Source organism: Macrobrachium nipponense, chromosome 6 (assembly GCF_015104395.2).
Source record: "Macrobrachium nipponense isolate FS-2020 chromosome 6, ASM1510439v2, whole genome shotgun sequence".
In the NCBI taxonomy this organism is placed as follows: Eukaryota; Metazoa; Arthropoda; class Malacostraca; order Decapoda; family Palaemonidae; genus Macrobrachium; species Macrobrachium nipponense.
Window position 1 is genome coordinate 46,214,660 of NC_061108.1, and position 27,348 is coordinate 46,242,007.

Here is a 27,348-nt window from a genome sequence, read left to right on the forward strand (position 1 = left end):
AAGTTAAGCTCAAGGTTAACATATTTTATTTCTTACAGGCGGATCAGTCTGCAAGGGATGCTGCTCTCTCCACCCTCAAAGTTTGGGTAGGAGGGTTTGGACGGAATGTTTGGGAAGTCGAAGCCTTACATCCTTTCCCTTTAGGACATGGCGGCTTTATCTTCCCGCAGGGAAACCAAACCGCCTACGTGGTCCCAGAAGTTTGCAGCTCCCATAATTGATACTATTCAAGAACTGGTATCGGCAACAAAAGACGAGAAGTTACCGGAGCTTGTGTTGGGAGGAGTGCCAATTCCGATTACGGAAGATTTACCCATTCCACATGATATGGGTATTGGTAAGAGCGTTGATGAGGCTAACCTTCTAAGTCCTCAAGGTCATTCCTTGAGTACTTCTAACTCTTCCTCTCCTTCTTCTTCTAGATCATTCCAGGATTTCACCGGGGGTTTGCCTCCTTCTAGGTTGCAACCCTCCTCGGTGATACCTAAAGTGAAAAAACTTCAGGTAAAAACACTGCAAAAAAGAGCTTCAGTACCAAAAACATCATATGGCAACCTCCCTAAAAATGATCCGACATCCCATACCGGAGATGCTAAAACCAGGCAGAAGTCCCTCTCGAAGCCCTCTTAAACCAAGGTCAAAGGAGGGGAAATCTTACCATTCCCCTTCGAGCCCTTTACCATCAACTTCTAAGGGCCTGATACCTCATAAGGTACCAGAGGAGAAGGGGGATCCCTCTCCCGCTGGGCAGGACCTGTTCAACACAAATATTTTAAAACAGGTCAATAACCTAGGATCCTTAGTCAGTACGGTTACGGCAAGGTTTGAGGAGGTGATTAAGAGACTGGGTGCTCAAGAGTCTCTAATTGCGGGTCTTCAGCAGGGTGCAGCAGGTTACGCTGGGGTATTCCATATAAAAGGAATCCAGAGTCCTCCTCCTCAGGTTCGAGGCCAAGGAAGAAACAAAGGAGATTCCAACCTTTCCAACCAGCTCAACAACAAGCTTTAGTCCAGGCTGTACCAGTACAGCAAGTACCACAGCCTTTGACCTCCAAGGCACAGCCTCAGCATCAATTGGTTCTGTTGGCCCCGTCTCCTACCCAACAAGCTCCAACACGTATGCAATGTCGCCTGCCTTTAACCCAACCTTTGAGTCTCAGGCATTTCAGCCTTTTAACAGGTTTGGGAGGGGTGGCAGAGCAAGGGGTTCCTTTTGCCAACGCGGCGGAACCAGAGCCGGCCAAAGCTAGAGGTTCTAAGACAGGAAGAGGGACAAAGAAAAGGAAGAGGGACAAGACCCTCATCCTCTCAATGAGGACTCTCAGGGTCTCCGTCCTCACTCTCTTCCGAACTCGAGCTTGTCACAACAAGTACAAACAAAGACTGTGTTCAATTCCTCAGGTCTTCACAAAACCCTAACTTTATGGATTTCATGAAGTTTGCAGGACGGAGGGGTGAGGACATAGACCCAGAAAACATTTTGTTCTTGGAGTCAGACAAAAGGGAATCAACACTCCGCCAATATGATTCAGCAGTTAAGAAATTGGCGGCTTTCCTCAATGCATCCAATATCCAAAATATGTCAGTTAATGTAGCTATCACCTTCTTCAGGAGTTTATTTGAACAAGGTTTGGCGGCTAGCACAATTACAACTACGAAATCAGCCTTGAAAAAGATTTTCCAGATCGGATTTGGTATCAATTTAACTGAGTCTTACTTCACGTCTATTCCGAGGGCTTGTGCACGTCTTCGGCCTGTACAGAGACCGTCGACGTGTCATGGTTTCTTAACAATATACTTAAGCTCGCTTTGGATACAGACAACTTGGCATGTGATTATCAATCCTTATTGCGTAAGACACTATTTTTGTTAAGTCTGGCTTCAGGTGCTAGGGTTTCAGAGTTGTCAGCTTTATCTAGAGACCCAGGTCATATAGAATTTTTACCTTTGGTGGACGTGTTGCTTTCACCAGATCAAACATTTCTCGCCAAGAATGAGGACCCTTTAGATAGGTGGTCGCCATGGAAAATTGTCCCGCTTCCGCAGGATCCATCATTGTGCCCTGTGCAAACACTGAAGGATTTCCTTTCTAGGACATCTGGCCATTCGAAAGGCCCGCTTTTCATTAGGGAAGCTGAGGAGACCATTTCTCTAAAGGGCATAAGGCAACAAATTTTGTATTTTATAAAGAAAGCTAATCCAGGATCATTTCCGAAGGTGCATGACATCCGAGCTATTACAACAACCATTAACTTTTTTAAATATATTTGTTTTGATGATCTTAAAAAGTAGACTGGTTGGAAGTCACCCTCAGTTTTTAAAGGCCATTACCTTAAGTCCTTGGAGGCTCTTAAATACCCAACAGTAGCAGTGGGCAGACCAGTGTCCCCTGCTACAGCATGAACAATTTGTAGTGGCTTTAATTTTCCTCATTTTCTTTCCGCCAGCCTCATTAACAATCTACCTAAGCTACCTCAGCCCATCCTATGATGTTCATATTGAGAGTTTAAGTTTTATTTGTACATATTGTTATTGTATTACAATTTAAATCTGTATTTTTGTAACTGAAATTTATATACATTTTTAGCCTTAAAATATGGTGTCTATTAAGGCTATGATAAATTTTTATACTATGTGTATCTTAGTTTATTATATTCTCACATTTTTTAGTTGTTTTTCACTTTCTACCCTTTATTTTTGAATTGTCATTTAACTTATATGTCTTTAGCTTGGTGTTTTCTCTGGTACAATTTCACGGAGTGACACGGCTGAGCCCAGAAAAGGGATTTTGACATAGGAAAAATCTATTTCTGGGCGAGGAAGCTGTGTCGCCCAGTGAAATCCCACCCTGTCTTTCCCACCCTACTTAGTCACCAAGCTAGAATGCTATCTGCCGGTATGTTGACCCTGACGCTACATTCACGGTAGCAGGGAGTGAGCCGTAGCACGGCTCCCCTTTTCTAAGGGGTTTTGATGAGGAAAAGGCTAATTGGAGAGGCTGCTGTGGTAGTGTTTTTCACTCGCCCCAGATTCATACCGACACCCTTTAGAAAGGGTGAGCGAGTCAGAATATTCTGGCATGTCCAATTTAGCAGTTCTCTGGTATTTTAGCAATAATTTACCTTAGAAATAGCGCTGAAGGAACGTATTTCACTGGGCGACACGGCTTCCTCGCCCAGAAATAGATTTTTCCTATGTAAAAATCCCTTTTTTTGTATGTGTCCATACCTTGAGCACTGTGTACATTGTAGTGGTTTTGGAACGAAAGGACGAACTTCTCTGTTTTCTCCAAGAATTTTAATTTTAAATGGTAGGTCTTGACCTGTAAATTTTATTTTGGCAATGTTGATATTTTTATTTTTGTCTTTCCTACTTGAAATCGAGTAAGTTTCTAAATCGTGGATATTGTTATATCTCAATTTTAAGGAGTCTAGCTGTAGTTGTTTTGAAGGAAGCTCCTGCTCACTATTGGGTAGGATGACTGTACCCTGTACATAATTCAATGTTTCGTGACTTGTAATTGTTACTTTTATATTATTTAGTTCTGTTATACTTAAAAAGGCAGCGGACTGCTTTTTATTGGTTACTTGGATAAGCCATTCATTGTCCTTGATGTGTCCGCATTCCATGTCTTGTGTTGGATATATGTTAAGTAATTTGTTTTCTAGTATCGCTGCTGAGATTTTGTTGTCAGCTTTGAGGACTAGAAATCTTGACCAGTTATCTGGTTCAAAGAGGTCATCAAAATGTACCAATGTGGGATTAAGTCGGTAATTTTTGTTTCTTTTTGGTTCTTGTTTTATGTATGTTGCTTGTCTATTATGATTTTTATATTTTTGTCTCTAATTCAGAATTATTGTTCATCATATATAGTTCCACTGTTACGTTATTGGAGTTTACCAATTTATTTTTGTGTTTCTTTTTTATTTATGCACCCTATTTGGTTTTCTGGCTCTGCTGCTTTACTTGGAACAGGGTGTTCCTTTGTATCATTTATAGTAATTTCACTACTTGAGGCAGTACCAAGGAAATTCGGGAGTGACATGCCAATAGTCATCAATTGTGCCGGAGTTTTTCCATCATGGGGCCCAGGGGTACTCAAATCATTTATTTCAATATTCATAAATTTGAGATGAGATAAAAAAAAAAATTCTTGAAAAGATATCATTGGTCCTTCGCAAAGTTAAATCTTCCGCCAGTGGCACAAGTGAGAAATGACTCCCAAATGTCCGCATCCCTACCCTACCCCAAAAGGGGATGGCATAATATGATTAATATGGCCCAAGTGTAAGAAGAACCCGTTTGCTAGGACTAAGAGTATTACGATAATGCAATTATCCCCATCCTAATCACATTATGGGCAAACTGGATAGAATGCCGAGTTCTATTCCTAGAACCAGGCCCGCCCTGGAATCCGTGGTCCAGCTTCACAGAATAGTTCCGCCTAAAAAACAGGTCCGAACATTGTCGGGTAGATGATGGATCTACTACAGTTCTCACTATTTAGCTTCGGATTTAACTCCACATTAAGCCATGATATGTTTTCTCATTTATTTGCTTTCAAAAAATTTTGGCAAAAATGGAAAAGTCCACAGAAGTGAACTCAAAAATATATAATGTCAAATGGGACTCCTGGGTTCGAACCTGGGAAGAAATTCCTAAGGTTCGAGAGGCCCCTAACCACGCTAAGGTGGTCCCATGAGGGGGAGGGGAGACACTGCAATTGCAAATTTTATGTACTGTATTGTGATGCATATTTGTATGTATACACACCTACACTTAGCCTGTAGATAGGCTTCATGTACATATTGACTTTAAATAGTAAAAAAACAATCATACATAACTTTGTTGAATTGAAGTTATTGAAAATCTCATTCTGATAGACAATCTTATAATAATTTCTTATATTGAATCTAATTTTGTGTGTGTGCAAATTTAAGCATTTATAAATTTATTGTCAGAGTTATCCAGTGTAGGCAGAGTAGATGGAGGACAGTGATAAAAAATGTTTTCTGTTAAATTCAAGTTGCTTTTGTAAATAAGAGTATAATTATCAAAAAGATTTTTCATGCTTTGTCCGCATTTTTCTGAAACACTGTAGCTAAGTATTTTGATAGCATAAAATTCTTAAGTGTAAACACAAAATTTCTTTTTTCTTAAGATTATCTTAAAAATTGGGGTGGGGGTTCATTAATAACTTGTGACATAGGCACAAACTTACACTTCACACTCATAACTAGCAACAAGCCGACACAAAATCAAAGAACACTAAAAAAGAACCCAAAGAGACTGAAGGGTTCAGTACCTGTAAATGAAATTAGTAAAAGGAAAGTACTTACAGAAACTTCTGCAACTGCTTCCATGGTAGAAGAAGACTGCCAGCTTACAGTAACATTTTCACTGAAAACTGGTAAGAAAAGAAATAGTGATTGACAAAACACAAAGTAAACCTGAATGGTTTTGAAGGTTTGGGGAGGTCAACCAATCAGTACAAATACACAAAGTGATTGTTTAACCACTGGTAGACCCAAGGATATTGTGTGCATGTACCAACCTACCAGGCCCAGTTGTTCTTTTTCTGTCTGTAGTGGATTACTATGCCTGAGAGTAATTAGGACAAGTTAAAGTAATGAACTGGGAGTTAACAAATACATTTCCAGCATTATTGCTAACACTAACTCTTATTGTTTCTAAGCTCTGTGAGTTGCTGCATGTATCAGTGGTGTCCAAAAAATTTTCATAGGACTTTCCTTTGCTTGTATGAAATATTGTTGACATATCCAAAAATACTAAAAATATCTGTTTGACTGACCTTAATGCTAAATGGAGAATTTACATCTTGTTGATAACCAAAGTATTTATTACTTTAGGCTCCAATTCCTTTATAAGTTATCCTTACTGTAGATTATCTTGAAAGTTTCCTAAAATTGCTAGGTAGATTAATGGTTGTCATTCAAAACAGTTCTTGGGCACACCCTAAAGCCGCTGTTATCGAGACAATTTTATGCATTTTTCACCACTGTCAGTTTGTTAAAATGTCAGCATTTTTACTATAAAAAGGCAGAATGCAATAACTTGAAACCCTTGTTTTAAGAAAATTGAAGTTAAGATTTTAGTGCTCATCAGTTTTTTGCTATTTATCTTGGACCATAATTGCTATGGTCTCTTCTTAAGACCATAGCCACAATTTTTGAAGTTAATGCATTTTGCCCTTTTACGGCACATATATGGCACACAGTTTACTCATCCCTAAAATGTCAGTCAAAATAGTGTGCATTCGAATAGTCCCGATGTCCATGAACTTTGGGTTTGTGGTTGATATTTTTGGATGTCCTGATAAGAGGTCATCTGTGCTGTTCTTGACCTGAGTGAATGAATTACACAGTCCACTTCTTGATGGTGGAGTATGAATGGGGAGTTTTTCTTCATGTGTATTGACCATGTCAGTCAGTGTTCACTGGGACAGTGTTGATACCCGAGGTCTCTTCTGCCTGTTTTGTTGATGGTTGATACTTATGAATTTACAGACTGCGATCATCTGTGCTGTCCATGACCTGCATGAATTAAGCAGTTGGCATCTTCAAGGTGGAATAGGAAAAGGAGGCCTATCTAAGAGTACTGACCATGACCAGGTCTGTACTTCAGGATCATTCAGTTCTTTTGCACACTTGATGCAGCTTTCTTTTACCTCCATTTTGAGATTTCCCTTGCAGCTAATGACTTCCAAGGGGGTCTATGCTGCCGTGTAATAAAAGTAAACTAGTTATAGTCACATATATAATTTTTACAGGCAGCCACACCAAGATAGTTCTGGTTACTACTCTTCTTTCAGACAGGGCAAAATTTTTTTAATGATACTCATATAGTAGAAGACAAGTACTATCGTTAATTTTAACCAATTAAAGCTCTTCAGTATAATAAAATCTTTAAGAGAAAATTGCACATTGGAGCTATTACACCTTTAACTGATATACATATAAACATTTTTCTACGGGGTAGCTATAGTTGCAAGCATCAAGATTCCTAAAATTAACAATGACTGCAGCATCCAGTGAACCAACATGTAATATTTGTCTGCAATTAAACCAATACTGCAGTTAACTTGACAGTGAACAAATATTTCTCTCAAACTCGGGTAACAAACATAAGTCTTTCTTTCTGACATTTATTGCTTGTACTGTAGTTTAAGAGACAGTATACAAAAACAAGGGATACTCACAGCTGCTCTTGAACCCATAAATTTCTTAAAGCGACAGTATACAACAGCACACAAAGTTTCAGTATATAACTCCACTTTGTCAGCCTCAGTAAACATCATCCAATCAGTCACTCTAAAAATTTTCATTTTGATTAAATTATTTTCATTGCATTTATACAAATATTCATGGAAAATTATTACAATAACAATTACTATAAACAAATGGTTATCATATAACTGTACAGACAAAACAGTAAAAATAATAAAGCAAAATGACATGACTTAGGGATATACAGTTACAAAGGAGATTCCATTTATGCGGAAAATATGTATGGAGATCATTTTATATAAAAAGTCCAAATATGTGATAAATACTTGATTTCTACTTTACACTTTAACTGGACATAAACAACACGTTTTAAAAAACATGATACTTAACTTCTATAAAAGGGAATTCATACATGCAAAAAATTTTTTTATAAAGAATACCCATTATTCACTAAGCATTGCAGTCATAAATGAACTCTAAGGAGATATACAGAAGCTTACAAAATCAATTATTTTTATTATAATACACAATGACAAGTAACTGCATGACCACTCTACAACAATTAAAGATACCCCAGAAGACAGTTGAAGTATGACCAAGAAATATTGTCATTTAGCACTCGCAGAAATTAAAATTGAGCCATTTTGACTTTAAAATACTCTCATATCTATAAATGAAAAGAATCGTTTCAATCTAAGTTAAACTCTATATAAAATCTATATGATACTGTAACATCTCTCAAGGTGTGCAGTGTGTCTCAGCAAATCTACAATATAACTAGAAACTACTCCCTTCTTGTTTGCCAAGGTCTATTTCCCATAGTGTAAATGATAAAAAATTTTACCAAAATATTAATGCACCATTGCAGAATTCAAATATTTTCTTGACACCAGAACATTTCTTGAAAACATATGGGAGAAAGTTTGGCTGGTTTTAGGGATGCATTGGATTGAACTAGGAGCTTTGTAACAATCAAAGCTGCCGTTCACTAAAGCGCTTGAGACTGTAACAAATATTCTACTACTATACAAATGTACAGAGGTGGTAAGTGTGCAAGTGAATCTCTCAGCATCAAAATTCATTGTGTAGTTGTTTAATAGCTTTACAAATTACTTTTTTGTATAGAAAAATGTGAAATGTGTAGAGTATTGTATAGGCCAAGAAATGAGCAAAGTAAATATGTTGGAAACTTGGCACAAGTTTCTAGATGTGAAAATATAGAAATATGTGGATGATGTGATTGCAAGACAAGTACTTATTGGAGGGGCTGCACTGCTGATATGTAAGGCCAGGATGACGACAAGGATATTCGTGTGACATTTAAGAATGAGTTGTGCCCTGAAAGTCAGCATAAGTCCATACCATTCAAGGCATTGAGAGTAACTAATAATATGATGAATGTAATTACACGGTAGTTAACTTTGATCCCCATTTTTGTTATAATGGGTTATTTAATGACATTATTTACAATTGTACGTGAAAGGTTTGGTCAAGAAAGTAAAATTACTTACTTCACAACCAAAGTAGGTAAAAATGAAATTAACTAATTTCAGTAGGACTGTAAGAAAGGCTGCATTGCAGTCTAAACAGTACTTTCACCATTTTAAATAATGAACAATTATGTCTATGGTATTTTATATGAAACACTGGTAAAAAACTATTGAAGTTATCAATCATATAGTATTTTTAAATGAATGTAAAACTATACACACCTTGATATTTTGATTACACACAGCAATTTACATAACTCCTTAAAAACATGTTGGTAATTACAGTGCTGTATCCTATATTACAATAACAAAATTATCAGAAAATATATGTTCACAGGAGAAAAAAGATGGCTAATTCAGTTCATGTCAAGGTCTATTATTCTATAAAAACTAACAGTAAGTGGGTTATGCAATCTTTAAATACAGTGCAGATGTGTAATATATACTAATAAATATGAATAATCACTGAAAAATTGGTAATGTGTCTGTTTATGTAAGTGGTTTATATGTATAAGAACAAGTCATACTGTTCATAACATTTAAGTAAGTGTCTTGAGTGTAGTGCATTTAGCTTACATGTCAATGTATGCACATATGCTGGTTATTATATACATGCACACCCATATTAAAATGAAGTACTGAGAAATCACAAAGACTAAATAAAGTGGGAATATATTTTATACTATATTTACAATGGCCTGAGTCAAAGCCAAGATAAAACTATGTACAATGTTTGGCTAGTTTAAAGTGGCGATCACCATCTCAGATTAGTGACAGAGGTCATTGATCTGAGAGTCACTCGTACCTAAGTAGCATTATTTCTATTAAAACTTTTCTAAAAATTCACAAACACTATCACAAGCTATCAATTAGGTTCTACTGAAGTTCATGACTGAATTCATTTGAAATGTATCACACTACAAATGCAATTGTAAAAGGCTGCACATGGCACTTGTAAATAATAAAATTTACTTCAAAAGTTCAAGTTCACAAGATTCTGACGAAATGTATAAATGTAGAAATGAATTGCTATTAACATTTTGTTTGCAAGAATGATGTTGCTGATAGGTGGACTAGTTAGTTCCTGTGTAAAAAAATGTGATTGTCCACTGTTATGAAATTCTTACAAATTAGATGCACTCAACTTTCTAGTGGCATAGTATTGTATTGTCTTTCAACTTTTTCGAGATTTTACATAACACAATTATGCTTGGCAATACTGAGAGTTGGAAATGTAAAGAAGATATTATCATGTCTTTTTTTTTTTTACCAGGCTGACAGCAATATGTGTTAAGACTTACATATTGTATGCAACATAAATTGGATCAAGTTGGTCCGCTAAGAACCCGTCCCTCAGGTGCATGCGTTGCTTTTCCCCACGAGAGTTGATGGGAACGACCCCAGGGTCAACTACAACTATAACACCAACAATGACTTGGTGTTCTTCTAGGACGGATGAGGTGATGAGTGGCACAAGGTCCAAGGCTTCATATTCTGCCCCATCTAGTTCAACAACCACCACTAACAAATTGGTCCAACTAAACACTGCACATTCTGAGATCTTCTTGTGGCATCGCATCACCGTCATCTCTATGTCAATTGGGTGGTATCTCATTCCACGCAAAATAACTGTCTCATCTAATGCCCCAACAACAAACACTGCATCATGAAGCTCTCCATCTGCTTGCACAGATTCAGTTCGTCGTAGGAATCCTAGATATCCAGTCCGGGCATACACTTCTCCTGTGCTTCCAGTCACAAGCTGGGCATTGAAATGGTCATTAGAAGTCCCATCATCACCATACACTGTAAAGTAACCACTAGCATTGTGATTACATTGAACCCAAATCTCTCCCAAATGCGAGTCAGAGCACTGTCCCTTAGTGTCAGGATTAGCGATTACAACCTTAACCCCGGGCAGAAGCTTCCCAGACTCCATTAAACACAAAGAGTGAGGTGCACCTCTTTCTACAAGAGTTACTCTGTCATGACGCAAAGACCTAAGGTCAACAAAGACAGTTGTAGGGTCAGGTGAAGAAGCTCCTTGTAAGCATATAGCAACATTGACACGACAACCAAAGCTTGTTGACACTGCTCTAGGCGACAGGCCTAGTCCACTAAATAACTTGGAGAAGGAACTGGTAAGCTGAACTCTAGGCCTCTCTTCTGCAACAACAACACATGTCCTAACACATGCTAAATTCACACCTCGTGTCTTGAGGGCAGTTATGGATGATCCTAAGCCCTTTGTGCATAGTTCCATCACTCCGTATGAACAAAATGTGTCTCGCACTTTGTACTGAGATACTGCTGATAACCAAAGAGAGGGATTTAATTCCACCTGAAAAAAAAAAAAAAAACTTAAAATTCACAAAATAGCTAGATATTTAAGATTATTAAATAATAAAGTTATCATTTTGTTTGTGAGTATGAGAAAGCAAGTGGAGCTGTAATCAGAAGCCTCTGAGAATGAAAAAAAAAAAAGAGGATATTTTTGATACTGGTAGAAAAAATTTTACCATAGTGTTTTGACTGAATTTTTTGGGAAAAGTAAATACTGAATGAAGATTAATATCATATGAGCCTTCAGACGAATTATGGATTAAAACCAAGTCTTCAGATGCAAAGGTCATGCAGGACAATATTCATTGCATGACGAAGAGATCATGTTGTCATTTTATTATTATTCTATGTTGTTAAAATCTGGCAATGATCTATACAATAGTTACTGGTAAACACTATTACATAGCTGCAAGATGACTTTAAAAAAAAAAATTTTTTACTTTGGGAAACTGAATACAGAAGCCTACAAACTAAATAAAAGTTATCTTTTAGTGAGTGGTAATGGCAAGTCTTTAAAAACAATCATTTATAAGATACTTACTTCACCTGGAGGGATAAGGATAGACTGATGTCCAGAATAAACTGAGGAGAGAACCCACAAGGCCAATCCTAATCCACAATATGGATCCAAACACAATGCAACAACTCGAGATGGATACAATTCACAAGCAACCTAAGAATGAAAATTTCCAAATTAGTAGTATATAGTATTCAAATAGTCCTCAATTGGACATCAATAAATCCAACTATTTTGCATAAAAAAAAAAATTAACAATTTTCAGTTTTCCTAAGTATACAAACCACAGCTTTCATAAATGGGAGTTCCTCATGCAAAGCATGCTTCGGCTATCACTGACTTGACTATAATTCCTATTGAGCAGGCCTAGGTACCCTCATAACCTGAGACAGCCTACCTAATCCAGTGTGTGTACCAAGCCCGCTCACAGAATTTACCGCCCACAGGATAGGAGAGATCGGAACTATGAGGGGTGACAGAGGAAGGTTAGTTCTTTATATAAATTATGATTTGTATACCTATGAAAAATACAATTTATAAAATTTAGTATTTTTTCCTATGGAAATATAAATCCAAGTTTTCATAAATATAGCCTCACCCTTAGAGGGAGGTTGTCTTTCCCATTACTGTGTAGCAGGTGGGGGTGCCCTGGTGGTGTCGGAATTGCTCGCACAACTTCTCCCTACCAAACTCCAGTCATACAACAAGTATATTTCATTGAGGAACCTTTAACAGGTACTCATCACATTCCTGCAACGTCCTTGTTTGGTGTTCCTACTACCTTGCAGGTGGAACCTCGACACCAACAGCTGGGCTGCTACAAGAGGTCCCAGGATATTTGTCTCCAAAGATTTATGTGTCAAGTCCAAGAGGTAGAACCATGTAATGTAGGCTTCCTTTTCCAGAAGCCTGTAATAAGGACCAGAAGGACTAAAGGGCCCCATACACTGAAGGATTGTATGAACAATTGTCTGAACGATTGTTGTTATCGACAAACGCACACACTATTCACACAGTATGAACGATCTCCGCACTGATTTCAGTCTGACCAAAGATTTTGTCTCAGGAAGACATGGCAACCTCTCTAGAAGAGATATGCACAATGTATGCAGACAAACCCAAATACATTGAACTGACCTGTGTATGACAGACATAAGTCGCAAGCCAGCAACCTGGTCGAGACAGATCCCTGCTGAAATTGTTCAGACACGAAGCTCCACCCACTTTTGCATTCAGACAGGCCCATACAAGTTTTTGCGAACGATACAGACAATCGTTCAGTATATGGGGCAATTAAGTGGTTATTCATACAGACCACCAGCATTCCTATGTCCCTGATGTCATGGGTCGTGACCTTTCCCAGTGGTGTCTCCTCTCCCCCCTTGCATTATAGGCCCTGACAATATTTTCCCTGAACAAGAAGGCAATAGTGCTCCTTTCTCCCCATAATGATGAACAGCCATTTTAGACTCCAGTTCTTCAAGGAAAAGATGGAAAACCCCTCAAACTGAAACTGGTGAAGATAGGTCCTATGTCTTGGCCACATAGTCTAGGATGAAATACATGGATAAGGAGGTCCATCTCTATGTGTGGGAGATGTCGTACAATGGGATGTGAAACTTACAAACCCTCTTGGCTATGACTAAGGCTAAAGCCTGCAGGCACATCAATCTTTTATGATAGGACCCTGTTGGATGACTTCTACTGGGGCTTGAATGGGAGTCCTCGCAGCTGGCCAGAACCTTTGTCACATCCCACTCAAAGCTTTCACCTAAATTGGAGACACTTCTGCTGGGGAACCCCTGATCAGAGCTGTTACCTCCCAGGCACGAAACAGGTCTAGGCCCTTGTTCTAAAGATTTTACAGCCATTACCAAGAGGACCTTTGTCTGTCATAGGTTCACCAGAAGTCAGCTACTTCCTTTACATAGATCTTGAGTGGACTTTGACTCCTCCAATGGCACCAATCACAGAAAACTTACAAACTCTGTAGGTACATCCTGGTAAAGGAAGGTCACAGGGTGTTGGACATCACCTCTACAGTTGATTTTTCCTTTAAAAAAAAAATCCCTTTCTTCTGAGGAGCTGCTGGATAGCCTCCACCTGTGTAGATGGAGGGTGCTCATTGCCTGCTGGTACCTTCCATTGTGCTCCTGTATCAAGAGAGTGGTGTCTGTGGAAATTCTCTAGGCATGTCCATCACTAGGTCCAGGAGGTCTGAGTACCACTCCACAGAGGGGACTACTAATGTTATTCGGAGGCCATCTACATCACTGCTCTTTAGCCCAGGACCGGGGAGCAGTACAGGGGCAACATGGTGTTCCTAGCCACAGCAGAGAGGTCACGAGTTGGAACCTCCAGATCTCCAGCAGACTGTTTACCACTTCCTGATTTAGGAATCAATCAGTGCCCACTACCTGATTGTTTCTCCTGAGCCGGCAGGCTACAATGTTTCTCTTCCCTGGAATGTATCCGGCCATCGGGTCTACTGCCATTACTTACAACCAGTCGTGTATCCTCACTGCCAGGACATAGAACTCTAGTTGGATTTTTCCTCCGTTTGTTTAATAGGCTATAATTGTGGGTGTTGTCATCGCAACCAACAAGTGTCCCACTTATTGATCCTGGAAATGCTGCATTGCCATCCAGACTACCTTCATCTCCCAAAGTTTGATGTACTCTTCCTGTTTATTCAGACTCCTCAACACTGAAATGCACATGTTGTTCAGGTGCATTCCCCATCCCTTTCGGGAGGTGTCGGAATTCTCTGCATTAACTCCTTTTGCCCATCCTGTTCCATTTCACCTCTCTCCACTTCTGTTCCTCTCTCTCCTGTGCACCACTAGAGACGAAGCTCAATGCCGATACAGAGATAGTTGTGCTGCCCTTAGAGGCATTGTAACCACTTTCATCTGCAAGGTGAAGCTGGGTAACACTTGTGGCAGGGACACCTGTTATCATTTCTTTGTTGTTTGGGGGAGGGGATGCACTGTTTGGGATGTCGGGACTAAACACAGTGTCATGTGGATCACTTGCTCCCTTGAGTATCTCCTGGATGAGCAGCAGCTCTACTTTTGACCACCGGTTCAACTTCTAGAGCGGGATCGACAGCAGCTACAGTGAGGACATTGTAACAACTTACTGCAATGCCCTCAATGGGTCCTCACTTGAGATCAGCTACTATTATACCTCAACCTGCTCCACAGTAGGATCTACACCTGTCCTGACTCCTAAACGATGACATACTGCTCCTCGACACTCCCTTGCAGTCCTTCTATTGGCAGGGAGCGTGGCTGAGGAAAGAAAAGATGGGGCAACTTGGAGTAACATCCTCTCTTTCCTCTGTTTCTGATGTCGATGACTTTCCTTTCACCACCTTCTGGTACGAGAGAGAGAGAGAGCAGGTGGGGGAGAAAAGGGGGAGCAATTTAGGAAGGCTGTGAGAGATGTCTGGGAAGGGAGAACGTAGAATTTGGACAGGGTAACAGAGTGGAAAATATCTGGGCAGGCAGGAAAGAAATATGTGTAGGGGAAGCAGAGGAACTGGTGGGAAGAACCAGCAGATATGGAGTGTTGACAGAAGAAAAGTGGTGGTGGAATGGAGAGGTGCAAGAATCAATTAAAAGAAAATCAAAAGCATTTAAGGACTCGAAAGTAAATCATGCACAGGGTGCAGAGGTAAGGTACAGAGAAGAGGAAAGAGAGGCGAGAAGGAGGGTAGTATGGCTGCTGGAAGGGCAGCAGAGCAGTTGAATGAAAGACTAGGAACAAAAGAAGGAAAAAAGGATATCTATAAGATTTCAAACTTCTAGGAACAAGAGAAGGAGAAAGAATATCTATAAGATTTCAGACTTGAGGAAAAAAGCAGAAACATTCAGACTTGAGGAAAAAAGCAGAAACAGGATGTGGGTAAATTGGGTGTCAAGGATATTGATGGAAATATATTGTATAAGGATGAAGACATTAAGAGATGGAAAGAGTATTTTGAACAACTGTTAAATACTGAAAATGAGAGAAAGGAGATGGGGGAAGCACAAAGGGTGGAGGGACCAGTGATGGAGATACAGGATACAGAAATGAAGTGAGCATTAAGGAAAATGAAGAATGGTAAATCACCCGATCCATCGGAGTTGCAAATTGAAATTATTGAATTACTAGGCACAGAGGGGGAGGAATGGATGCTAGATTTATTAAAAGCTATATGTGAAGAGGAAGAAATGCCAAGGGATTGGTAGGAGAGTCTAATGGTATATATATACAAGCAGATGGGAAATGCCATGGATTGTGGTAACTTCAGGGGAATTAAACTAACAGAACATGGATTGAAAGTTTTAAGAGAGAATACTGGAAGAGAGATTAAGAGAGATTGTAAAGATTGGGAAACAGCAGTATGGATTCATGAGAGAAAGAGGGACAGTGGTTGCCATCTTCATAGTAAGACAGCTACAGGAAAAAAGGCTAAACGGAAACTAGGAGCTCTATTGTGCATTTATAGACCTAGAGAAAGCATACAATAGAATACCAAGAGAAGTGATGGTTTGGTGTTTAAGGAAAAGGGAAGTCCCAGAAAAGGTGGTCAGGCTGGTCGAGATTATATATAGAGGAACAAGCACAAAAGTGATAACAGCATTCGGGGAAACAGAAAACTTTGAAGTTAGTGTTAGATTACACCAGGGGGTCAGCATTAAGCCCATTTTTTTAGTGCTGGTCATGGATGTGTTGAATAAAGAGATCAGGAATGAAGACGTGTGGGAGTTGTTGTACGCCGATGATCTGGTGATTAATGCTGAAAATGAGGAGGACCTACAGAAAAGGGTTGGAGAGTGGCAGGAGTCTTTAACAGAGGTTTTATAGTAATACAAGAAAGAAGAGGCTCGATTATAAAACAGGCAGACAAGCTTAAAAACTTATCACATACCACTCTAGCTATATCTTACCACTTCCCCCATGCAGCTTTTATCCTACTGTCAACTTCAGCCTCACATCCTCCCTCTTGGCTTAAAGTTGATCCTAAGAAAATGCCAATCAAGCTAAATGTCAAGATATATAACACATTGGTAAGACCAGTGTTAATGTGTTAATGTATGGAGTAGAAACATGGGCACAAGGAAGAAAAGAGGAAGTAAAGCTTGAGAGAACAGATATGAGAATCCTGAGGTGGATTATGGGAATATCACTGCTTGAGAGATTGGAAAATAATGAAATACGGGCAGGCAGGCTTAGTAAAGATTACAGAGGTGATAAGAGTATAACGATTGAGATGGTATAGGCATGTGTTGAGGTTGAATGATGAAAGAGTGAAGAGGGCTTGGTAGGAAACTGTTAAGAGGGAGATCAAGAGGGAAACAGAGAATTAGATGGCGAGATAAAGTGAAGGAAGATGTGGAGAGAAGGCTAGATAAAGTGAAGGAAGATGTGGAGAGAAGAAGTTGGGTGGTGGATGATGATGCCTTTGATAGAGGCAGTGGAGAAGGCACATCAGGCAACTGATCCCTTAATGTAGGGATAACAGTGGGAAAGAAGAAAATAGAGAGCAGGTGGGGGGAGATCTGGTACATTTCTTTATTTTTAGCTGCTTTCCCTACTGTCTCACTTGTCAAGGCAGAAGGAAGTGGTGGGAGAGAGAGAGAGAGAGAGAGAGAGAGAGAGAGAGAGAGAGAGAGAGAGAGAGAGAGAGAGAGAGAGAGAGACTGAAATCTTGCCTATACCCCAGTGACCTTGCTGCAAAGAGCGATGATGGGAAACTGAGGAAGATCATATGACCCAGCTGCTTGTCCCACCTGACCATTCTTGACCAAGAAGGGTAGCATCATTAGTACCATACCCGAAGACACAGGCTCTTTGAAAATGTGGGGGAGGGGGGTGAAGGAGGCACTGATAGAGGTTTAGGGGATGGGCTGAGGGTCAGCTCTCTGAATGACGTGCTTCCCTTCTGCCACCATCTCTTTTCGTGAATAGACCACTGTAGCATCCATCATCCCGAACACACTTCATATGTGGTTTCTTCTCATACACTCTCTATCCTTATAGGAGATGCAGATGGAATGCGGGGTCAACCACTATTGGGAACATGACCTTACTACAGGTTTGCCCTCGCCATCACATTAACTAAATTCTGGCTTTTCTTCTGTAATAGCCATGTTTGACAACAGAAGGGGAAGCACACAAGTGGTTCCCAGACCATGAATAAAGGCAGACAAAAGAGGTATTCACACACATGGCTCACAAACCATGCACAAAGAAGAATCTCACAAAGCTCTTAACCCCTTGAAAATTGAACCAAAATTCATACCTCTGGGCTTCACTGAACTCAAATTCATACCTCTCAGCTTCACAGAAACTAAACAAAGCTGGAAAGACAATGATCTAGCAAAGCACAAGCACGATCACTATCATGTGGCACGCAACATGGTATTGGACACAATGAAAGAGGTAGGCCATCTCTGGTTGCATGATACAGAGGCCTACCTGCCTTTCACAAGGAACTTCACTGATGACAGTGTAGGTTTGTATCCCCTTAGGAACAATTCTGGCAGGTAATAAATTTTGCATCACTGGAGATTCACACGGTTGCATCATCTGCAACAAAATTCATTAACTGCCAACTACAGTAAATATGTAGCTCTGTGTGTTTTTTTTCTTTGCATTAAAAGCAGGAGATATAGATTGCCTCATACAAGTGTCTTAATTTCTTTATATAAGGTGTTAATGCCAGCAGTTCCCTAAATTTATTCTTGCCCATCCTCAAATAATTATACCAATCACCTGGATGGCATTTGAGTTCATTTATGAAAGATGCATGAGAAAACTAATTTCTTTTAATCAACCAGTCTTTTACCCAATATCTCTTTCTATTCTTAACACAGTTCTGCATTTTGACACAAACTATAGCACAAATTGCCATAGTTTCCAGTTTGCTGTTGGAGATAACCTCAGCCATTACTCTAGTACGTCAGGAAGCAAATGAGTAATTTACACAGACCAGGTTGTAAGGTCAGTGGCAATGTCATTTCTTTCAACGCTCCTACCCTTTCAACATGTCTGGGGACAAAGTCTGAGCGTGAATGACCTGCCTTAGTCTGAGCATGAAAAACCTCAGCTGGTAACAGATATAAGGATCAATTCAAGAAGCATTATTCACCTATTGTCTAACTATACTGGGTTTTTTTCATCTGTCCGCCCCCCTGTGGTGCTCTTGGGTGGTAAAACTGCGGCCCGGGCTTTAAATAGTTACGCTGTGTGTAAGTTTTAGGTAAATAAAAGGATATCCGGGTGTACATTTGAAACTGAAAAGTGTTTCAATAATTTACTGTATGCGAATTACACCGTTAATATTCGAAATAGGATATTGTTGTTATTGTTGAATGTAAGCTGCCTTTTCCGGACAACAAATGGAACAGCCAGATGCAGTGGCGGGAAAATTGCTTCTATCGCTGTTCACTACGGCAAGATATCAAATTATTGGACCACACCTACTCTGCTACTAAGCTACATATTACTTCATTACACGCAAGTATATCAGTACGTATATACTTTTAATTTTTATAAAGTGCGTTTTAGCCAGATACGATATAACGTAACTTGGTTTAGCATCTGTTTAATGGAATTTGGATCTGGCTGTTCCATTCGCCACCCCGAAAAGGCACCTTACATTAAAAAATAATAATATCCTAATTCGAATATTAACGGTGTAATTCGCATACAGTAAATTATTAAAACACTTTTCAGTTGCAAATGTACACCCAGATATCCTTTATTTACATAAAACTTACACATAGCGTAACTATTTAAAGCCCGGGATGCAGTGTTACCATACAAAATAACCACAGGCGGATGGACAGATGGAAAAAAACCGAGTATAGTGCTTTTCTCAATTATTTACACAAAAAGGTGTTTACACTTGTGGAAGTAAAAAATCTCAGTCCATTTGAAACAATGAAAACTTGGTACCTTGCAAGTCAAATTTGATACCCAGATCTAACTGATAAACTGAAATGGGTATGAACACATCATATTAAGGAACCTTTACAATAAATGTGAAAACATGAGTATGTTCTACTTCTTGATTTAAAAATTTTGCAACAAAAAGCTAATCAGCCAGTTTTCATGCAAAACTTATTGTAATACTGACCTTCATACTGAGACAGAGTGAAGTGGCTGCACCATGTGACATTTTAATACCCGCTAACATTCCTGTAGTAGATACACTGAAGTCAAGATATGCAATCATTTCAGGAGTTGGAGCTTTGTAAATGGAGGGTAGTCTTTTCTTTGGCAGATCATCAGTATCAAGTATGGGTGCCCATTTCTTACCACTATCAAACTTTTCCTCCTGAATAAAAGAAAGATATGTAATGTAAATTGCAGTTACCAAATTTCTTAGATATGTAATGTAAATTGCAGTTACCAAATTTCTTATATCATTCATGTATAATCTACCAAAAAATAAAATATGAGAATGTTAAATTCATGTTCATGATACTAACAAACTCTCTCCAAATGGTTTCATTACCTTGCTTTTGAGCAATTTTATAACGGTTAGGGTAGAGAGAATAATAGAAGACTTTGACACTTCCACAACTGTTCGAACAGTATTTACAGTTGATTGTAGATTTTGAGGGTGTGGAGGGCGGATTGTAACCGGTACAGCACCAACATACAAGCATCCATAAAATGCAGCAATTAGGTCTACTCCAGGCGGATATATAAGTGCTACATGATCCCCAGTGTTTATATGTCCTTTTTCAAGCAACAAGCAGCCAACACGCTCCGCTTTCTTGTGTAACTGTGCACAAGTCAGTGAGGTAGCTACTTGACCTTTGGAATTTAGAAGAGTTAAAATTTCATGGTTCTCTGTTGTTGAAGCTCTCCACTTCAAGATGTCAGCTATAAACTGTGGATGCTGGAAAAATAATAATAAAAAAGCTTAGCATTACAATGAGAAGTTTAAGAATGAAGAATACCCATCTGCTAAAATAAATAACAGGATTCTTTATCCTTTTCAAACATTTTCACATTTTGCTATAACTAAACTGTACTTTAAAAAAAAAAACCCTGGAAAACAAAATCTCAGTATCCCTTCAAGTGCTCATACAGGAATAGCCTCAATGGTATATTAACTATTATTGAGCTACCTAAATTTTACTTTTTAAAGACAACCAAGAAAAGCAAACCTAAGAGAAATTTCACAAAGGCAGAATTTACTAATCAAGACTTAATTCTTAGTGTAATATTAATAATGAAAAATGAAAACACTTTCTAATACAGCACATAGTTCCACCCATGTTTTCCAATAGCTATTACCGTGGAACTGTAAATCTATGAGTAAAGGCAACAAATTAGATAGCGAATAGTTCAAAAAATCACTTGAATGACTGAAAGGAAATATCAATTTTCTTTGTTGCTAAAACATGCTGACAAAATTGTCTTCAAATCATTGTAAAACATCCATATCCTGTGTAACAAATACAGAAATTAACTGTTTTATGTGCTAAGTCTGTGGTCCCACCCATGGGGTCATGAAATTCTTTAAGGAGGAAGGGAGGTGTCAAAGAACCCAAATTAAGTATATCTGAACTCCAAGAATTTTAAAATCTATTTCCTGATGAACTTTTCCAGAACTCTCAACATTTCAGTCCTAGTGAACTAGTCTACAGTGATTACCTATACATATTTTTTTTTTTTTTTTATTATGGGAGTATTGCATGGGGTCACAGTTCTTTTGAGTACAGTAGACCATATGACCATGAATCCAAAAAAGCAGCGAACCACTTTGCTATGTTATGGAGCTTATATCCTACATATGCTGTAAAGTACCAACACAATATCAAGAAAAACTGAAAGATAAATATCTTATTCCATGACATTTTGTTTCTACAGAATATTAATTAAGCTATCAAACACAGAAAAAATTAAAATCTTTAGAACCCAACAAATGCTGCAAAACTAAAATTAGCAATAAAAAGCAATCCACTTTTTTCATTTGGCATAAGGTCAATATCAAAGCAATTATTATAAAAAAATGTATTAGTAAAGAATTCAACATCGTGCAAGTGACAGTTACCCTTCTCATTCCATCTTCATCATCCATGAGTCCCATATCACGGCCTTGTGCACTGGCTAGCCTGTTCCCTTGAACAAGATTCCCTACCATCACACTTGCTGGCCCAACATCTGGCAAAAGATATATAAACAACCTGTTCATTTAAATCAAAGAATTGAGTTAATAACAAATTGTAATTACTCTTAGTTCTACAGAATAACTGTAGCAATGGATAACTACCATCACTTACATTGTTATACAAAATAACAGATCAATTAACCTTTGCTATGATCAGTTGAAAATTACAACAATATAACCCACTTTCCCTAATTAAAGATAATTCCAAAGTAAGCCAGAAAATATTCGCTACTGCAATTACGCTTTAGCTGTTGAACCAAGGATGAACCTTCTGTGTAGAAAACTTCCAGAATATTGGCTGTTTCATATTTCTGCATAGAAGGCTCAACAGCAAAATGTTGATACCAATATTTAACACACCAATCAGTTCTATCTTTTGGGATCAGTGATCTAGGCAGTCACAATGCCAGATAACTGCAGTTACTTACTTTACTCCTTTGTTTCAGTCTCAAACTCCCTGGATATTGAAGCCCTTCTCTTCCAACATTTCCACTCTGCAGCAATTTAATCCCCCTTTCCTCAGTCCTCTCATAGTTTGTAAATTACTCGCACCTTCCACCAACCTACTGTTCACAATCTTTCCTCTTAATAAATCAACTCAAAACTCAATCAATTTTTCCACCTTTTAACCAGTTCATTATATATTTACATTTTTCATCTTTTTAACCCTTTTTGTTTTCCATATACCACTAGGATTAAATTATTTACCTCGGCAGCGTCCACCTTTTTCCTTTCATTTGCATTCAGAATTCACATTTCAGCTGAAAATCCAAACATGCACGCCACCATTTACTTCCACAAGCATTCCTCCTCTTCCATACCTTTACAAAAATTCTATTGCCTTCATTGCTTCATCTTTTCTGTGCCTATAAATTTTTTTTAGGTAAAGAACAGTCTTTCATATTTCACAAAACTGGTTGGAATTAGTTAACTCTTGCAAGAGGGTGCATTCACAAACTGTTCCAATGAAAACACTTGCTTAAAAACAAAGCCACTAAACTCACATTCTAGTCAGTGGGGAAAGAAACCAGTTCAAAAAGTTGACCTTTCTTGGTCCTATATACACTCATCTCAATGGGCAGAGATAAAATCATGCTGACATTCTTCTTGTTAGAACTCAGCAAAGACAGAATTGAAGTAACAGCTATTTGTAAACGAACTTAGGGGCTGTAAGAAAATAAAGGTGAAATACTGTATACATACATGCTGTTACTATGCTCCTAATTTCTTTTTTCAGTTAACTGACAAAAATGTTATGACTGACTGCGGTATAGGAAGTGACTGCTTGGAAAAGTCTTATAACCCACAACCTGGTATTACTTATGCTTAGTTGTTTTTATAAACACTAATAATAAATAGCCTTATTCTGTGTAAATGGCTCATATCCAAACAAACATGTTAAATCTTGAAATAATAGAAGTCTTCCTTAATATGCCCAGACCGTGTTCCACTGGCCCATAAAGTGATGCAACATTCCTCCATACGGTTCATCCAATTACCACCTATTTTTGCAATTATTACAATGAATCATTCATTTGTTTTTGTTCAGATGTTTCCCCATTTATTTTACTTTTGATAGTATGTGCATAGCCTTATGTTAACTTTATAACCAAATTTAGCACTTTTATTTTCTGGCTGGTGGCGAATTTACCATAAACATGTTACTGCGAGTGCTGTAGTACTTGCTTGTTTTCAGTGTTCAACTGTTTTGGTGTTGGGTTTCCTGTTCAAGATTTTCAGTGATGTCACAAGTCACTGAATTCCTTTAATCCTTGTATGAAAGTTTTTTTTTTTTTTAACAATTACTAAAATATTATTACTGAGTAATTTTTACCTTCACTTAACATGTTCATCCATGGATCACTGACTTCATTTCAGGAGCAGCTCCTTTGTGGAAGTCTTCCTCTTCGGATGCTCTCCTTAGCACTCTTAGGATAGATATTCCCATCACTTTATTGCTTCCTCTTTTGATCTCCAGCATTCTTTCTCCTGCTTGCCTCTTGCCTCCTAAGACTGCATCTACTCCTTTGTTGGAGTTACTCCATTCTGTGGACATTTTGCCTGGGTAATCTATGAAAAAGGTTGCGTTTATACTCTGGGACAAGTTCTTGACTGAGGTTGATTGCCTATGGATTAATTAACTGTGGGCCTCTTGGCCTCCACTTCTGGTATGCTTTCTGGTTTCTTGCAGCATGTGTCTGACCCTTACAACCTCAGTGATGTCTTCCAAGAGCCCTTCATCCCTTTTGTGTGGGGTCTTGAATGCTCCCGTGCCAAATGTTCTCATGTACGACTCTTCCTATGCATCCAAGCTGCCCATCTTTACACAACTGCTCTAAGTACCCCACTTATGTGGCTGCCCTCATATGCTTGACTGCTCCCATGCATGCATTTTTTCCTTTGTGTTCAATGCTCTAATGTATTTGGCTGCTCTTGCATGGGCTGCTCTTATGTATACAACTGCTCCCATTCCATGCTGGAATGCATATGTCCATGACTTCTACTGTGACTTTCATTCCAGAAAAATAAGGTTCGGGTATTTCATCTTTGGTTTTCATCAAAGAGGATATTGCATAGCCACAGGGAGAATGTGACTTTTGGAAGTTGTAGCAGTGGCTATTGCCACCCCATACAGGTCCTATATCACTTCCCTTTACCAAAGGAAAGTGGGCACCAGTATGGTGAATGGGGTTCTCTTCCATTTGGAGCTTCTGCTCTGTTCCCATACTAGTCAACTTCTTTGTTTATCTGAGGAATCTTAAGAAAATCAATAGGAAAGTGAAGCTGTGTAGAACCAGTCACACCCCAACTTGGGAGTCTTACTGGTAGCCAATGAAATAGAATGGGCATGGTGATGAATCCAGTCAGAAATAAACTTGCCTGATTTTCCTGCCATGCCTTACTCTTTAGGTGATGATAGCTTTCTCTGTCAAACTTCATCAGAAGAGTGCTATCTAGATGTACCTTCAATGGACAGGATCTTTACAACCTTCTTGTTTTTTCTTCATATTGGGTGCAAGAATCTTCCCGTTTCAAAGAATTCTATTTCATATTCGCTTAGGCAGGTTATTTAACAATTATTGAAATGCTTCGCTAGAGGATACTAGATCCGTGAAGTTTGTGCACTCTCATCTTCCCTGGCTTTTAATTTCAATTTTGGAACTCTCAGCTGTCCTGAGGGTGGTAACTTTATATGGACATTTATTTAGTGGAAGTAATCATTCAAGCATGTTGTGTTTAACCAACTGGGAAGGTCTGGTGAATAATCCTGATCTTCATTACTGGCAGTCCCCGGTTAATCAGGGGGAAGGGGGGGGGAGTTCCCATTCCCAGCCGAGCACTGATAACTGAAAATCGTTGATGACCAGAACATCACTGTAATTATAGTAATAAATGGTGTTTACGATGGCATAAGTACTGATTAGCCCCGATAAACCGCCTACCTACGACAGTCAGCCTCTTACTGGCGCCGCAAATCTGATTAACAACGTCGTTAGCCAAGCATCATAAAACCCAACCGCTATTAACTGATGCCGCCAACAAGCAGGGACTGCCTGTATCTTATCCAACATGGATATGGCACACAAAAACACGTATTTCCCGGATTACCTGGTTTTATGCTTCTTGTGATTGTTGAGTGTATTATTTGGGATTATGTCTTCAACTGTTAATTCATGACTTGAAGGAAGCTCCCATGATTCGGCTTCTTTCATCTCTTGCTTCGCTAACCAAGATTAGAAAAAGTATTGGATTTCATGCATCTTGGTCTCTTCATTTTCCAGGACTGCTCTCCATCATCTTCTCTCATAAATTGTGATTCAAGCAAATTATGATTATGTAATAATAGGTTTGTAAGAGCAAAAGATGCCCTTATAATAAAATAAGTACGTACTATTTTTCTTCAAACTCAATAATTATAAACTTTCAGTGCCATCTGTAATTCCCCACACCCTGGTACAGAGATTAGCCAGTGGAGTATAGGGACCTTTCTCCTTTCAAGGTAGTACATCCTCAACTTCTGGTGTCACTGGCTTAATGCAATTCGATCTTATAGCGCTTTTTCAGCACTGTTACCAGCATTTTACAGCGGCGTAACTTGATGTTGCATTGAGTCCTTACAGTGCCATTGACAGAGCTACCAGCAAAAATAGGCATCAATGCAATATCAAGTTATGGTGTCCAAACTCAAGTTATGGTGCCGTTAAAGGCGATAAACTGACTTATGGCAGAAATCAACTTACGGCATGGTGCTGGAACGGATCCCCTGCCGAAAGTTGAGGATGCACTGTATAGCAAGTTGGTGTGGCTGATAATCATTTGCACAGAATAAGGCTATTTATGATTAAACAATATTAAATGTTTTATCAAAGAAAATCATATTTGTCAATTACTTGTCTTGGTTTATTGTAATGTCTATACATAGAGTCAACCCCCACCTATTCGCAGATTTCTCTATGGAACATATATACACTTATTTGCATAAAATTTGCCTATTAGGGTATTTTTCACTTGAGAAATATTCACTAATTACTGTATTATTTTCATATTTTCATGACTAAATGCACTTTTTTTTATAAAACTTAAAATCCTTTAGATTTATATATAGTATATATTTCTGTGTTTGAACTATCAAAATAGGTAGTTCTATGTATTTTTAGAGGGGCTTTAAGTATTCTTGGATTTTAGCTACTTATGAGGGTTGGTGGTATGCATCCCCCGCGAATACCGGGGGTCGACTGTAATACTGTAAAAGTCATACTATTTCTGTTGGATCTCTTCTTTTCTTTCTTTTTTCTCCAGTCTTCTCTAGTAGATATAGGTACGTACACTTGTACATAGTGTTCTGAACGAGAAAAAACCTAAAATCCCGCTTCCAGCAAGGATGGATACTAGAGAACTTGTGAGTATAAAATTGTCTTCATCCTAGTTACAATTCTTCAAACTTGTTGGCATTATTATTCTCTTTGTCCACACAACTTTCCTGATTTAAAAGTAGCAAGGCCCTCGAATCATTTCTCAAGTTTGTGGTAAAATTGGAATAAAAAATATTAGAATTGGTAAAGTTTGTTCTTTTCAATACAGAACTATCTGCTTAATGTGAATCACTGATACTGCTGCATCATTGCAACATGATGTATTTTGAGTTAGTGCACTACTGTCTATAAATTGCATTGTTTTTTTCAAATTCACAATACAATGTGTAAATGCAGGAGGGTAAGGAACTGGAAAGGATGGGTAAAAAGAGGAAATTTCAATTAAAAACACAACTGAAGAAGATACAACTGGGGAACAGGACAGGTGGTGGCAAGCAGCAAGGAGGGAGGTGGTGGTAGGATGAGGTCTTACATGATGGTGAAAAGATCTAGCCTTGAGAGCCTCATTTACTGGAATGACATGGAAAGTAGTGACACAAGTTGGGTGACTGAAAGCAAATTGGATCAGGAGATGAAAATCCCCTCTGATGGTGCTTTAGGATATTCACAGGCAGAGAAGACCTCAGAGGTAAGCAAGAAAAGGATCCCTTGCAAAGTGTCTTGATAATGAAGGCCTGTGACAGTAAATAAGGATGAA

General features: G+C 38.6%; 1 protein-coding gene across 1 annotated transcript in view; it reads right to left on the minus strand.

Moving 5' to 3' along the window:
- Positions 1–7,151: 7,151 nt before the first annotated feature.
- Positions 7,152–27,348, minus strand: part of LOC135216852 (disco-interacting protein 2 homolog C-like) — a 271,475-nt gene continuing 251,278 nt past the window's right edge. Inside the window, exons 21-25 of the mRNA XM_064252365.1 lie at positions 21,661–21,770; positions 20,110–20,499; positions 19,729–19,929; positions 11,622–11,753; positions 7,152–11,078 (exon numbers count right to left, since the gene is read on the minus strand). Coding sequence (XP_064108435.1) covers positions 10,035–11,078; positions 11,622–11,753; positions 19,729–19,929; positions 20,110–20,499; positions 21,661–21,770 — 1,877 coding nt within the window. The 3' untranslated portion in view covers positions 7,152–10,034. The remainder of the gene's footprint in view (positions 11,079–11,621; positions 11,754–19,728; positions 19,930–20,109; positions 20,500–21,660; positions 21,771–27,348) is intronic.